This window comes from Corvus brachyrhynchos, unplaced genomic scaffold (assembly GCF_000691975.1).
Source record: "Corvus brachyrhynchos isolate BGI_N302 unplaced genomic scaffold, ASM69197v1 scaffold454, whole genome shotgun sequence".
Lineage (NCBI taxonomy): Eukaryota > Metazoa > Chordata > Aves > Passeriformes > Corvidae > Corvus > Corvus brachyrhynchos.
This window is the reverse complement of record NW_008237525.1, coordinates 839,751-854,186: the sequence shown is the minus strand read 5'-3', so window position 1 is coordinate 854,186 and position 14,436 is coordinate 839,751. Positions and strand designations below refer to the sequence as shown.

The following is a 14,436-nucleotide window of genomic DNA, read 5'->3' as shown; positions in this document are numbered from 1 at the left end:
AGCCGCCTCTCTCCGGTATCAGCCCGGAGGCCGCAGCTGCCCCAGGGCTGTGCTCGGAGCCCCCACCCCGAGCGCCGCAGGCACAGCCACGCTCGCTCACTGCCCGGGCTCTCACGGCAAGCCAGGCTCCCCAGAATGTTTCCAGCAACTCCGGAGCGGTAGAACACACATCCGAGAGCCAGGCACACCGTGCCAGAATACTGCAGCAACAGGCACGGGAGTTTCTGACGGTGACTTTTCAACCTTGGGAACATTAGTGAAGACTTTAAAAATAGTGTCTGCAGCAGTTCTACTGCCACGATCAATGATGTGCAGAGAGGAGAGAGGAGTCAAGCAGTTACAGAAGCCCTGAGCTCAGTCACCTGTAGCTGTGTCCTCAATTCCAGTTTCCAGAGGACTAAAACAGGCTAGAAGAAGGATGGAGCCTACAAATAATGCTCCCTTTTAGGCCTGGTGAGGAGCTAAGTGCTTTTGTTCTTATACGGCAGCGTGACACCCAAAGGATTCTGCCTGGCAGTGGGCATGCACAAATCAATAGCTTCTACCATTTCCAAGGAAAACTTCAAAAAAGGAGCAGAACAACACTGAGTTCCCTTGCTTTCAAGTCAGATCACCAATGGCTCCACATTCTAGTAAAAGGCAAATACTCAAGAGCTGACTCAATGCTGCTGAGGTAAGAGATTCATTTTCCTGGCATCAGCTATTGTACAGGACTCTGCATAGAAGTATTGTGTATGTCCTTGTGAAATGAATTTTGTGTTTTCAGGTAGTTTCATTCTGAAAAATCAAGGACCACAGAACTAAAGCTGCAGGAAACACTACTGTACTGATATAAAGTCTTCTACTCTGCTTAGAGAGGGAACTGCAAACACACATGTGCCAATGTCTAAACTGCAAGAGAAAGGAGCTCTGACAGAGGCTTTTAAAAGTGTTTATTGATGATTATTAGATGGAATGATGGCGCAATAGTGCAAACCACTGTGCAATTGGGAGAACACTCCCTTCCCAGCTTTCACGTTTACTTTATTACAGAAGAGACATGGAATGAGGATTAAGGATTAAATACAAAATGGGTCAGTATGCTGCATTTACCACCCCCCCTTGGGCTTTGGACAGATTACTGTTCCCTCAGTGCACGTCAGTTCAGAGCTACATCGAAGTGGGGAGTGGCTGCTTGTTCTGCTCAACCCTATGAGCTGGAAGCAGCAATCTTTTTCATTTGCACACACATTCTCAGTCTGAAAATCCTAGCACTTCACTCAGCCAGTTTCTGCACTTTCTGTTTCATAAAGAATTGAAAATACCAAATGTTCACAAGCCACACATAATACTTACTAGAACACTACAAGTGAGCTTCAAGAGCACTTCTTCAGAAGCAAGATTTCTGCTAACACTCTTCACTAATCTTGCTAGCTTGTAAACTTAGGTGCCCACTTCCTCATTTTTAAGTGTTTTTCTCCCTGGAAGCTTCTAAAAACAATTGAGAGTGAGCAGCTGAACTTTTTATACTTAGTGCTTGAGTACGTTTTTCGGAAGAGATTTATTTGTCCACTAGTAAGCGACCAGCTAGTTTGTCTAAGGAGGTTGCACTGTGAGATTCTAAGTCAAAGAACATTCTCTCCTCAAGTGATGCATTTTGTGAAAAAACAACCCCAACCACACCCAAAAAATTTAAACAACACAGTTATGAGTCTCAAGGCTAAACTGACCAGCATGCAGAGATTCAAATTATCATCCATGCATACCCTCCTTGCCTCTCAAATCTGTAATAACATCCTTTTCTTCAAGAGAATCTATAACCACAGCCACCTGGAGACAATAAAACCATGGGGCAGATACTGGAGACTTTAGAAACTGCTGGATTTACATAATGTGACTTGGTGGTGTGCTGTTTTTGAGTGTCATTCTCATTCCAGTCCAACAAAGTTACCTACACATACAAAATGTTAAAGTTGTGCGACTTGTCAAAAACAAGACATCTCCAATTATTGATCACACTTCAGCATACAGCTGGGACAGGGCATAACACATTACAGAAAGCAAAACCACAAGATTTTAGTTACATAAAGCAATATAATTTGTATATTAACTGATAAATACTGTCTCCATAGGTCACTAATTCCAAATACTAGTTATCTGCACATTAGTTGCTAATATCTATTACTAGAAGGAGTTCCAGCTTGTGCTCTCTCAGGGTGGTCAATTCATCTCCGAGACTAGTCAGCCTGTTTGCTCTGAGAGAAAATATCTCAGCAGTGAGACTGGGTTCCATGGGAAGATTTCATTTTTTTGTCAGCCAGATAAGGAGTCCTATGATTATACAGGCCACAGCAAGGCCAAGAATCAGGATACAGATCTTCTTACGGGATTTCTTCTAATAAGAGAAAAAAAAAAAGCCACTGACACCAGGAACACTTGAGGAAAAAGCAAGGCTACCATTCACATTACTAACTTGGGTGAACAAGAGCACTTGATACCCACAGTTATTTGAGAGAAGTAACTAGTGTGGTCTGAACGCTTTTATATGTTTCTTAAACTCCATGATTCTACAGATGAATGTTGTTAATTTTAGGAGTTCAGTGGTCTGAGAGATGCAGTTAAGTCAAAATGTGACAGGTTTTGCTTCTCTTTTCTCTTAAGGAAAATACAAGTCTCAGAGAAGACCAAACCTTTCTAGCTATTTAGATTTTTCAGGTAATCCTAATCAAACTCCTGAGCAGCTCTCCGACACAATCTTCCCATGGCCACTTGGGCTTGGTGTTGCATTTGTACATTTTAAATTATTTCATGTACATGGACTTGGATTTTACAGCTTTCCTCACTTTATTCATCACAGGAAACTACCATCCATATACACCAAACATTTTTAACTTGGCATCTAAGGATTTGAGGGTAGTTATATATAACCACTTCCTTCTCCATCCAGAAAAAAAAAACCACATGCAAAACATGTCCAACAGCTCCCAAACTTAGATTTATAAATACCTCAGAACTTTGGTAAGGAAGCCATGGAGAGAGAGACTACTACTACACGCTGCCAGATGGTAAAGGCAACTTCCGACCCTTGCACTCAACAGCATTGGAGTTTTATTGCCTTCCAGTATCTCCCACTTAACAGCTTGGAAGAGTCCAGTATTTATCTTGTGTGGAAGCCTGAAGTCCCAGCAGTAATGGGACTGACTAAAGCAGAACCCTTACCCCTTCACAGAAGTCAGACCTACAGGGACAAGGATGCTGAAAGGAAGCTACAGAAAACACTGGCTACTATACAGCTGTGAGACCCACTGCAAGAGATGTGATGGGACAGGGAGCCCAGACTATGGGATAGAAACTCAGCAGCTGGACAGAAGTGTTGCAAATCCTGGTCACCAGAAATTACCTGAGTCTGGGCATAAATTTTTGCATATCAGTGTCTTGGCTGATATGTTTACAAGTTGGATACAACATCAGAATTTGTTCTCGTTTCTTCTGCTAACTCCTAACAACAACAAAGACAGGTAAACACTTAGGCTTGCAGACTGTGAAAGGCCAGACTCTATCTACTCTAAAGTACAAGGTGAATTTCAGTATCATGTTTTAGACTCAAGTGCTTTATATATTCCTTGCAGTCAATTTTGAGTGAATGCCAGCTTGCACGAGCTGGTTTTAATAACTAGTCTGGTGTGCTGCAGTCCTCAGTGTCTTGCTCAGCCTGTTTCATTATTGCTCAACTATACACTGACAATCAAGCAAGCACATAGAATTTACCTGATAATAGGCAGCTCTCTGTAACTGCTCACTGGCTCTTTCCACATGGACTTCTGCACTTTCCACATTTGCCTCTATGCTATCTATGGAAAAAGCAGGAGAACTCATTGCAAAATATTTCAGAGCTTCAGTGTTTAAAAATTATAACCAGAAATACAATATTTTTAATGCAAAATACTGAAAAATTTAATCCATGTACACAAAACATGTAACTGAATCAAGAAAAAACTTCTTATTATCCAAATGCACTTACCAATCATATCTCCTTGGTCATGAATCATCATGGCTAAATCCTTAAATATCTGATTGACATCCAAAATGTCTGCCTGAAGACAACAGTTTAACAAGTTACAACAAACACTGCGTACAATTTTTTCTAATCCTCCCTCTTAGCACCTCTTCTGATCATCACTCAAAGCATCAGAATAGACACCAGCATTCACTGACTGAGGTGACTTGATGTTACCACCTTGGGATTAACAATGGGAGCCTACAATACTCCTGCTACTGAATATTTGTTTCATCACATTAGCAATTAGCACAATATGAACGCTGTAACATGAATTGCTCCTGCCATCTCTGAAGGATCACCAGTCAACACTGAGGGAAAATATACCTCCTTCAACAGGAGCAGGGAGATTATATTCGCATCAATCCTCTCTACAAGAATCTATTCCTCCACCATCAGCTCTCCTCAGCCCATCCCATTAATTAGCACTGCACGACTCCTTTATCTCCCAGTACTGTTAACTGTGCAGGATCGACTGGTCACCTCTAATTGCCTGATTGCGGTTTCTCTTTCTTTAATGAGTTCAAGGTCCTGTTCAGTTATTGCCACATCTTCTTCCTGAGACTGCATCTGATTCCAATCTTCACCACTAGAAAGAGAGGGAAAGTCAGTCTCTCCCTGACTGTAGGTACTTCAATGCTGCATTTTATGGCAAAATGAATTAAGTTTGAAGAGTTTTCTACAGAACAACCCCCAGGTTCTTGGCCCTGTCACTGTGTACAAGGGCAGGACCAATTTGTGACTGTTGTGACAATTGAAAAAAGGCACAGATCAGGCAATGTGAAGAAACTGGAAAGCAGTTACATGCATAGAACACTCAGTTCAAGAATGTAACAGTTATCTACAGCATTATAGAAGAAACCTGCTTATTTCAGTTCTGCTTTTTTTAAGAAATACTTGTACATTCCTTGCTTCTTACCATCCCTCCAAAAAGGAGAAATCAGGGTGAAAGTTCTGATAGAGAGCAGCCTGCAAGCACATTAACAGAACAGAAGAACACCTGACAAACCTCTGGATTCAAAGCTTCTTGCTTATCTGGCATTTGGAGATAAGACTACAGTGTTTTAGTATTTCAATTCATTAGTCTAGTAAGAACTTTGAATTAAATTACCCACCAAAAGAGGTATTAAAACTCAAGTAACTCTGCATCCCAGTCTACCCCTCTCCTGATGAGCTGGTTCTTCACAACTGCTGCAGAAGTTACACCAATTAGAGTGGAGCCAGCACCTATAATACAAGGCCATCTCTATGTTCAGCTTAAAAAGTTCTTCAAGGGCAACATCTCCATCTTTTCAATAGAGAAGTGCACCAGAAAGCAGTGTACCAGTCCAGTGTTCGGTACAACACTAAATAGTAAGTTTTAAAGTCTTAAAAGTGCCTAAAGAAATGAAAATAAACTACATGAGTAGGTCAGACACAGCTGACCATTCCAGTAATTCAGCTCTGAGATGACCATAGGGTCTGCAGATCTCAAAAGCAGAAGTTTCTGACACATAGCACACAAGAACAGCTTTGAAAGTGGAATAGCTGCTGTGTGCCATCATCTCTCACTGTGCTAAGAGCCTCTGGGTCCCACTGCTTTAGTGTGCAAGGCCTTCAAACCCATCCCAGCACCTGCATAACTGAACACCTGGGGTTTCACCCCTGCTCAGAGTGAAAGCCCAGGGCTAATGAAGGGACACACACCAAGCAGCTGAGCAGATGAAGGGCAGTTTGCAGAGGGAGGATAAGACAGGTCACCAAGGTCTCTTGATTCAGAAAGTGAAAGGATTTATACAGACAGGGCCAACAGATTTCAGACCAGTTGACACATTAATCACAGGTACTTCTGGAGGGGCTCAGACTCTCTTTACCACACTGTAGAGTTGATGCAACATTTTACAAAGCCGTCTACCACACAGGCACACTGTTACTGCAGAAGCAGTACAACTGTCTGACAGGTGACAGTAATGCTGTCTTGTTGTGCACATTCTAGGATTAGTTTGCCAGTGCACAATGTCCAGGACTTCTGAATTTTAGGCAGCCTCATCTGCTATTCTGCTGTAGCTTCAATTGGGCTGCTAGAGAACATCTAAACCCATGATATAAATACACAGCACTCTGTGGAAAGAGTCACAGTGAGTGAAATCCTGTCTGGTAATCTTGTGTTTACAGGCCTGAACACCAGGAGCTCCAGCTGCCACATCCTAAGGGCACTACTATTCCCCTCAGGGTAATAATCACAGAGTCTGTACTTAAGGAGGATAAAATACTGTCATATGCAGTTTCTTACATAGTATATTACATGTGCTGTAATAATTGCTTTTCAACTCTTTTTGCTTTGCATCCAGCCAGCAGAGTCTGGCCTGAATTACAGTAACATACCATACCATAAAAACTTTAGTTATATGTAATGAAAACCTCAAGAGTACAAAGTTATCTCATCAGCTGGGAAGAGATAAAGGAGTCACTACTCTCACAGACTACCAGGACCATGCACAAAATCACCAGCAGTATCTTGAAGACCAAGGCATATACTGTCCAGAGAGTTCTTGGAGAATGCCACTGTCACTGCAGCTTTCAGATTAAACTCGGGTTATGTAAGATTAGTTTTAGCTTCATCTTTAGATTTAATTTTTAGATTCAGATTGTCTCTGCCAATCAGAGGCAACTGAATGATCAAAAGCAGCCAGTCCAGTTCTCGAATCAGCTGTCAATGTCTGTAATCTCCTTTCCCAACATGAAGCAAAAAATTTAGAGCATAATCCAATGGATAAATGTGTTCCCTTGCAGAAATTAAGAACGCAGAACTAGCAGAAAGCCCTGAGGCAAAAGGAGAGAAATGCTTTCACTGGCCATTTTATTATGAATTCTTAGTAGCCACAGGGGTTTGTCAAAACGTAACAGTGAACATACATTGGAGATATTAGCAGGACAGAAGCTATAGGAATATAAAGCAACACAGTGTGAGTGTAATTTAAGGTGTGTTAAGCTTCCATCTGAACTCTTAAAATTTATAGCATAGGGCTGACATCAAGTGAAGAGCAGCCTAAAATACTTTCCTATTCACTATACTTTGACTTCCCATCTCATCTCCTGCAACATTTGCAACTACCAGGATTCCTTCCCTCCTCTATACTGACACTGGAGCACACTGAATTGAGAGGTTACTTCCAACACCTGCAATGGCAAAAGTACTGCACCAATGCCTCAGCTGCACTCAGTAAGGTGTCAGTAGACAGGTATGAGGTTGGAAGGCAAGTACAAGATCTCTCAGAAGACTCGTAGCTCACTATATCACTCCAAATTCCCATAATACTTACAGAGATACGGGAGCCAGCTCTCGCCCTTGCTATGGTCTCTTTTTCCTTCTCTGACACTCGCCTCTGTACTGCCTGGAAATTATTTAAGGCTGTGGAGAAGTCATTCATTAATCGTTCTTTCTGAAGCCTCTGTTGGCGCTGAAGAATCGAAACACAAAGAGTTTAGACATTCCCATTCATTATAAAGTGACTGTCAGACCCTTAGAAAACCATCATAACCACAACAACAACAACAACAACAAAGAATGCTGGCATTCAGTGATCTTCTGGTGCCAGCGGTCTGGGGCGCTGGATAGAACAAAAAGCCCACCATGTTTTAATTCCTTAAACCAATGCTCCATGCCTTGCCAAATGCAGGACAGTTTTGTGCAACAAGGCTCTCCAATTTCAATCTAGTTTTAAAGTCTGAAGTATGCCATTACTTTTATTCTAATCACATTCCAATAATTCACCACATTTAACTACATACCATTTGGTTACCTACAGTGCTTTTTCCCACCATTCCTTCACTTAGCCAACCTCATAGTACTTAAACTTCTCACAAACACAGGAAACCCCACACTTCCAGAGCTAATGACAACACCCACTGTCCCAGTCTCCTAAGGTGTCTCTCCCAACCATGCCACACTACAAGCCTGTTATTATTAGATCAGATAACATCCTTAGTCCTGATAACCATTTCAGTTTATCTTTTCTCCAAATACATTAATTGCAATAATCCTTTTCATCCTCGTTTTACAATATCAATTTATTTAGCCTCCACAGGACATCTTCTTTGACTGTTGTGACATTCCAGTAATGTGAAATAAGAAGTTGTGGAAAAGCTTGTCCCAAGGACAATGCTAGGTCAGGTCCTATGTTTTCTGATAGAGAGATTTGCAACAGCTGGCTCAAACTGTGGGATTTCCAGGACTGTAATCCTGCAATGAGCTTGTACCAATTCAACAATCATTTCAAGGAAATAAATATTTTCAATTATTTTTTTTTCTATAAAAAGCCACTACAGCAGCCTCATAATACATTGAAGCTTCCATCTGAACCCTCTGGAAGCAACAACCCTTCTGCCAGAGCAGATCCTCAGCATTCTGATTCCAGCTCCTGCAGATTTTGACTGAACTTTCCGTGGGTTACATTCAGTGAGATGCACATGACAGGATTTTGTTCACCACAGAAGATTAACTGAAAAATATTTGCTGAACAAACCAGCAAAACATGGCCATGCTTCCAACTGACATATAAACCTTAAATACAGAATTAGACCAAGGCAACATCTGCTGACCCACATCCCCAGATCATCCTACAACAGTATCCCAAAAGCAGGCAGTGGTGAATTGACACTAGCAGCAGAGGACTGTTCCTTCCCTTTCCCACAGGGAGCAGGAACTCAAACTATTATTTGGTAAGAGACAATCATAATCTTTGCCTCATCATATTTTGCTTTATTCAAATACAAGCAAAGTGAGCCAGCTTCCCCTACCCGCCCCCCCAATAAATCACATGCAAGAGAAAGCTTACTGGCATGCTCACATTTCATACTGATAGGCAGTGTGCTCTGAATTCTTATCCTAAAACACTACCTTGCACCACCAGGCGCTTTGTAAACAAGATTGTTTTTCAGAAATTTACTCAGAACACCAGAATTGCACACTGAGTTCTCCCCAAACATTTAGGGCCTCTTATTCTCATGTGGGAAAGTTTTGTACCTATTTGCTCCTGGGAAACATAGTTTTCCCAGTGTCATATAAGCAGCCAGGATGCAGCCAGCTTAATGAGCTTCTCTATTTCACCATCATCCTTCATTTCAAAATGCTGCTGTCTCTTCAGCTGTGCCAGTTCAGGATTTGTGAGGTTGTAGTCTACCCTAGATTAATGAAATGAGTCATCTAGAAGTATGTCCAGAAAATTCTGCCTGCCTACCTGTTCAGAAGCAGACAGGGGAAGTGGCAGAGACCCCAACTCCTTTAGATATTCATTGGTCTCTTTGGCAAGGCGGTTTGCAGAGTGCTGCAGCTGTTGTCTGAAATAGAAGTTCAAAGGCAATTATACAAGATCTACCTAAAAAGCAGCCACTGAGCATTTAGTGTCCAGAATGATGACTAAATAGGGGTTCTGAGATCACACAGCCTTACAGTAGGTTTTTTCCAACCTAAAGGATCAGAGATGTACTTTGTTTTTTTTTTTTAAATCAACTTGACTCTGGACTACATTTTTAAAAAAAGATTCAAATAACTTCTTTGCTCCCTGCTAACTAGTATAATTCAATAGCTTTAAAAATATCTTTTTCTCCAATGGCATAAGAGAGAAACAACTTTATTTAGTGAATATAATACCTCTTTTAGGGTGAATTCCTTATGATACCAATCAGTAACTAACTCTTCACTTGACAACCACCAACTTCATTGGTTAAATGTACATTTGATAAAAGTACAGAGATTCTGATATAAAATTCTTCACTTTTGTGAAAAACGGTGGTCAGAAAGAAGAACAATCCAGCTTCTACTTCAGAATCGCAAGGCTTTCCCTTGAGCCTTTATGGTGTCCAACAACATTGCAATATGAAGCTATTGTTGTGAAGTATCTAATACTAATATATAAAAACTATACTGTAAACTAGGAAAAAAAATACTAAAACCAGAAGCAATTTCTTTTGCATTCAGTGGGTACAAGATGCTTAAGTGAAAGTCACTTACTTGGCCCAACAGACACACAAATCAAGGCATTCAGGTACCATTATTGTATGAGCTGTATATGTAAACTGAACAAAACATCCATGCCTTTTGTTAAGTTTGTATGGCAGCTGACAATTTGTGGGGTGCAGCCACTCACCCCAAAGAGGAGAGATTGTGCAATTTCTACAGTGATGTTAAATGGGCAGGCATTTGTTTGGTCACCAGTGATTAGTTCTTTAATCTACTGATTAAACAGAGATTGAGTCAACTGAGCAGCTCAAGGAAACAAATCCCTTTCTCTCCCAATTGGACTCTGATCTCATCCTTCAAATAAAGTATGTATATCTTCCACCACAAGTCATGAACTTATCAAAAAATCGACATTATAAAAACCAGAATAATTGTGCATTCAGAGATTCAAGGTACTGTCACATGAATAGAGTGGAAGAAAGTACTTTGAAGTTTTCTTTGACGACCTCAAAAATTATTCTTTCCATAATGTGCTATTTATGCTTCACGAATTTGTAAAAGATGCTCAGACACAGAGAGCCCCTGTACAGTCTCTCCAGGGGTCAGTTTGAACTATACCTGTTTAAATGTCTTCTACATTGTCCCCCACTGGCATATTATTCTTCTGAAATTACATATGACATTTTGGCTGCTATATATGATTGCTAATCTTTCTGCTGCCTAAATCGATCTGTACTACAAGCTACTTTTTCACCAGTTATGGGGCTTCCTTACTGTTTTTCCTTACTTGTCTCATGTGAGGACCAAATACCTGGTATGGCATTCATTTCTTCTAAACCATGAGTGAAGCTACTATGACTACTCCTCAGAGGACAGCTAATGCTAATGCATGGCTGATGTACTACTGCTTTTTAAAGAAACTATAGAAAAACTATATAGAAACTATAGAAAGAACTGTTCCTACTTAGAAGTTTTGAATGACTTCTCCAGAGTCCTGCAGAAACACCTTAATTTGTCCAGTAAACTACTTAATGCAGCTAGTCATTCTGGGTTTGTAGGACTGTATTAAATTTATCTAATAAAGCATCTCCCCAAAGCGAGTAACCCACTTTCCCTAAGAACACAGACAGAAATGGAAGAACATCTATACCAATGGTTGCTCATTTAATACTCACAAATTTTCCTGAAGCTTGCTGGAATCCTGCTTGGTTCCCAGCTGGCTCATCAAATTCTTTATTTGAGCAGCTGAAGATAAAGAGATCACAGGATGAGTTAGTAAGACAAGTTCAAATATATTTTATTCCTTCTTGAATGTATTCTTTTAGCTTTCCCCAAAAGAAAGCTAAAAGCTAAATTTATTTCAATGTCTGACTTAACCTAGTAAGGCAACACTTAAATTCTTTGCTTTAAATATATACAAGTATTTATTGGTGGATGCCAAGAGGATGTGGACCAGACTCTTCTCACTGGTGTCCAGAGACAGCACATGGGACAACAGCCACAACTGAAACACAGGAAGTTCCATCTAAATATGAGGAAAAATTATTTTGCTGAGAGGGTGACAAAGCCCTGGAATGGGCTGCCCACAGAAGCTGTGGAGTCTCCTTCCCTGGAGGTATTCAAACCCTGCCTGGATGCCATCCTGCACAACCTGCTTGGGGGGAACCTGCTTTACCAGGGGCTGGACCAGATGAACTCCAGAGGTCCATTCCAAACTCAATAGTTTTGGGATTCTGTGAAATGCAAAGTGTATTTTAAACATCCCCACCTATACATGATCCAGCCTAACAAACTAACTTTCAGACAAGAAAGTGATAGTGAGGCATAGGTACCCTGAAGAGAAGTCAGTGGAGCTAAAAGCTTATGCACGCCTCTTCCTCAACCTTTTTAGACCAACTAACAGAGCTGTTTCTACCAGCCTTGCTATTTCAGTATTTTAGGCTATCACTGCTGCAGAATAACTTCACTATGCTGTGTTGCCACTTTTACATTATTTTAAAGTTACTTAAATTATTAGTGCTCTGTTAAAAAAAATAAAAAGAAAATGACAAGTGTTGCTATTAGTTTCAAAAAACTCCCCCAGACCTGCATTTTTCTACTCATGATAGTCCAAACCTTTCATAATACTGGCACAAACAGTCTTTCAAGAACAACAGATAGCAATGTGCACCTCACAGTTGGCCTTTGTCAATTCGAAATCACGTTGTAGCGCAGAGAGATATTTTAGACCTCCTTCTCCCTTATCTCCAATGTTTTCCCACTATTTTCCTTGTATAGGCACTCTGATCATGAAACCACACAATGAATCACATCAAACCATTAATCTACCTGAAAAGCAAGTACATTTTCTCTTCCCACTCCCTCTATCTTAGAATACTTCTTTGACAGATCAAGAAGCTGATCCACTTTATTCTGCAGCAGCACAGTTTTTATCAATACTGACATGCTGGGCTCAGCACTCATAACAGCAGCACAAAGATTGATTGTCCCAAATCGATCATGAAATCTATACTGTCGCATCATGCAGTGAGAGGCAAGGCCAAGGAGGAACACCGTAATACAGTTCCACAGGCAACTGAATTGAACTGAATTATCCCACAAGTTTAACAAGAGTTTCTTCCAATTCAGAGACACCCTTCTGTGTAACTTCTACTTTCAGCCCGGAGCCTCTGCAGTTGAATAAATATGTTGCTGGAGAAGCATCTGATCCCTACCACGGCCACTTCTTTTAAAGGGATGTCCAGTGGCTTATAACAAGTGCATCTCAGCTAAAGCTGCAATATGAGTTAATCAGTAATTAGCCAGTAATTAGCTTTTACATCCACCAAGTGTATCCTAACCTAGAATTTCAGACTTCTATTAGGTTATACAGAGAAGAGCTGGTTGGCAACTCCTCGTATACTGAGCTTGGCTTCCAGCAAGCAAGACTGCACATATTTCACAGCTCTGTCAGACACAGGAAGGTCAGAAAAATTCATAGTCAAGCTGGTGACAAACAGCACACGGACTGCACTCTGAGTGCGGATGCCGAGGACTTGGCAAACAGCATTTGTGCCATAATGTTCAGGCACTCTGGGACTTATTTTTCTCTGCATGGGGAGATTCTTGCACAGTCCCATTTGCAGGCCAGGCAATGTGCTGTCTGTCCTGCCCAGCAGTTTGCTTTTCTTTTTTTATCTCAGCCAACAGCAACACACAGTCTACAGAAAATGAGAGGAAAGTGTCTGGGAAATGAAAGGAAGAGGATGGAGCTCTTTATTCTTTGGATAGGGGGTATGTACCAACACACGGGGCCTCCTCAGTCAACAGCTTTCTGTCTCCAAGCCCTTTTAATTTCAGGCTGTAGAGCCTTCCACATACTCACTATCTGACAGCTAAGATTTCTTGAAACGCTTCAATCTTTGCTCTAGCTGCAAGACTGTTACATTACTGAGCAAACAACAGTTTAGCCAGCTCAGGCCACTGGTTTTCTGTACATTTTGTGTGAAATGCTCACTCCACAGACTCCCCAAAGAAGTGAATAATACTCAGCTGTGCATACTGTTTGCTCTTTTCCTTATAGGGGAAGAAGAAATGAGGACAGCCTTAAGGCTTCAATATATCTTTTTCTCTTAGGCTTGAATGGAAAGCTTTTATACAGTGTGTAATAAAGTTAACTACTGTAACATTAATGATGTTACAAATATTCTGTGTGTTCCCACCCACCTCGATAAAACTGTAAGGCTATTTGTTTAATTTGAGATAGGCAGCACATGAAGATAGGATGGCTGCAGGTCATGAGACAGCGGAAGCCTGTCCTATGAGAGAGAGAAGCTGAGCTGCTTAGAACAGGAGGCTTAAAGAAATGCTGTGGAAGGGAGAAAGAAGGAGGGTAAAGGAAAAAATAAAAAGAGGACAAAAGGAAAAAAAACTCAACACGCCATGCTATTTGGCAAACTTTGAAGCAATTTAACAATGCCTACACCAAGGGGAAATGAACATGACTGAACAAAGCATTTTCAGTAACATAAATAGCTTTGTATCATCAGAGAAGTCATCAACTTTCTAAGGAACCAACACGTTCAACTGATCTTGCCCTTAAAAAAATTGCATGGGCACTCAAACAATTAATGTCTCTTTTAGCAAAGACTGTATCCTTAGGAAGCATTTTATCAAAGACTCTTCAGGACGTGACTGCTTTTATGAGCAGCATTTCAGGGATCAGTACTGAGATTTCTGTGATTATCATACAATATCGGTAACTCTCTCTAATGACAATCACGCGACCAAGAAACTGCAACACCTTAGGCACATCCTGCCCGGGAGCAGGACGCTGCGAGCACAGCGAGGGGGGAAGCCGCACGTTCTCATCCCCATTCGAGATCCCTGGGACAGCAGCTGCTCCCGAGCGCGGTGACACCTCGGGCTCCTGTTGCCCCCGGAGCCCCTCACTGAGGACATCCAATGCCAGCGAGCGGCC

At 41.2% G+C, this 14,436-nt stretch overlaps 1 protein-coding gene and 1 long non-coding RNA gene across 2 annotated transcripts in view; both read right to left on the bottom strand.

The window, feature by feature from the left end:
* Positions 1 to 6,449, bottom strand: part of PPP1R8 (protein phosphatase 1 regulatory subunit 8) — a 36,220-nt gene extending 29,771 nt beyond the window's left edge. The window contains exons 1-3 of the mRNA XM_017731565.1: positions 4,520 to 6,449; positions 4,001 to 4,073; positions 3,748 to 3,830 (exon numbers count right to left, since the gene is read on the bottom strand). Of these exons, the coding sequence (XP_017587054.1) occupies positions 3,748 to 3,815 (68 nt within the window). The 5' untranslated portion in view covers positions 3,816 to 3,830; positions 4,001 to 4,073; positions 4,520 to 6,449. The remainder of the gene's footprint in view (positions 1 to 3,747; positions 3,831 to 4,000; positions 4,074 to 4,519) is intronic.
* A 409-nt stretch (positions 6,450 to 6,858) lies between these two features.
* LOC108446072 lies at positions 6,859 to 11,253 on the bottom strand. The gene is made up of 3 exons (XR_001861178.1): positions 11,153 to 11,253; positions 9,256 to 9,355; positions 6,859 to 7,476 (listed from the first exon to the last, which is right to left on the bottom strand). It is a non-coding gene; the product is annotated as an uncharacterized LOC108446072 (long non-coding RNA).
* Between the last annotated feature and the right edge of the window lie 3,183 nt (positions 11,254 to 14,436).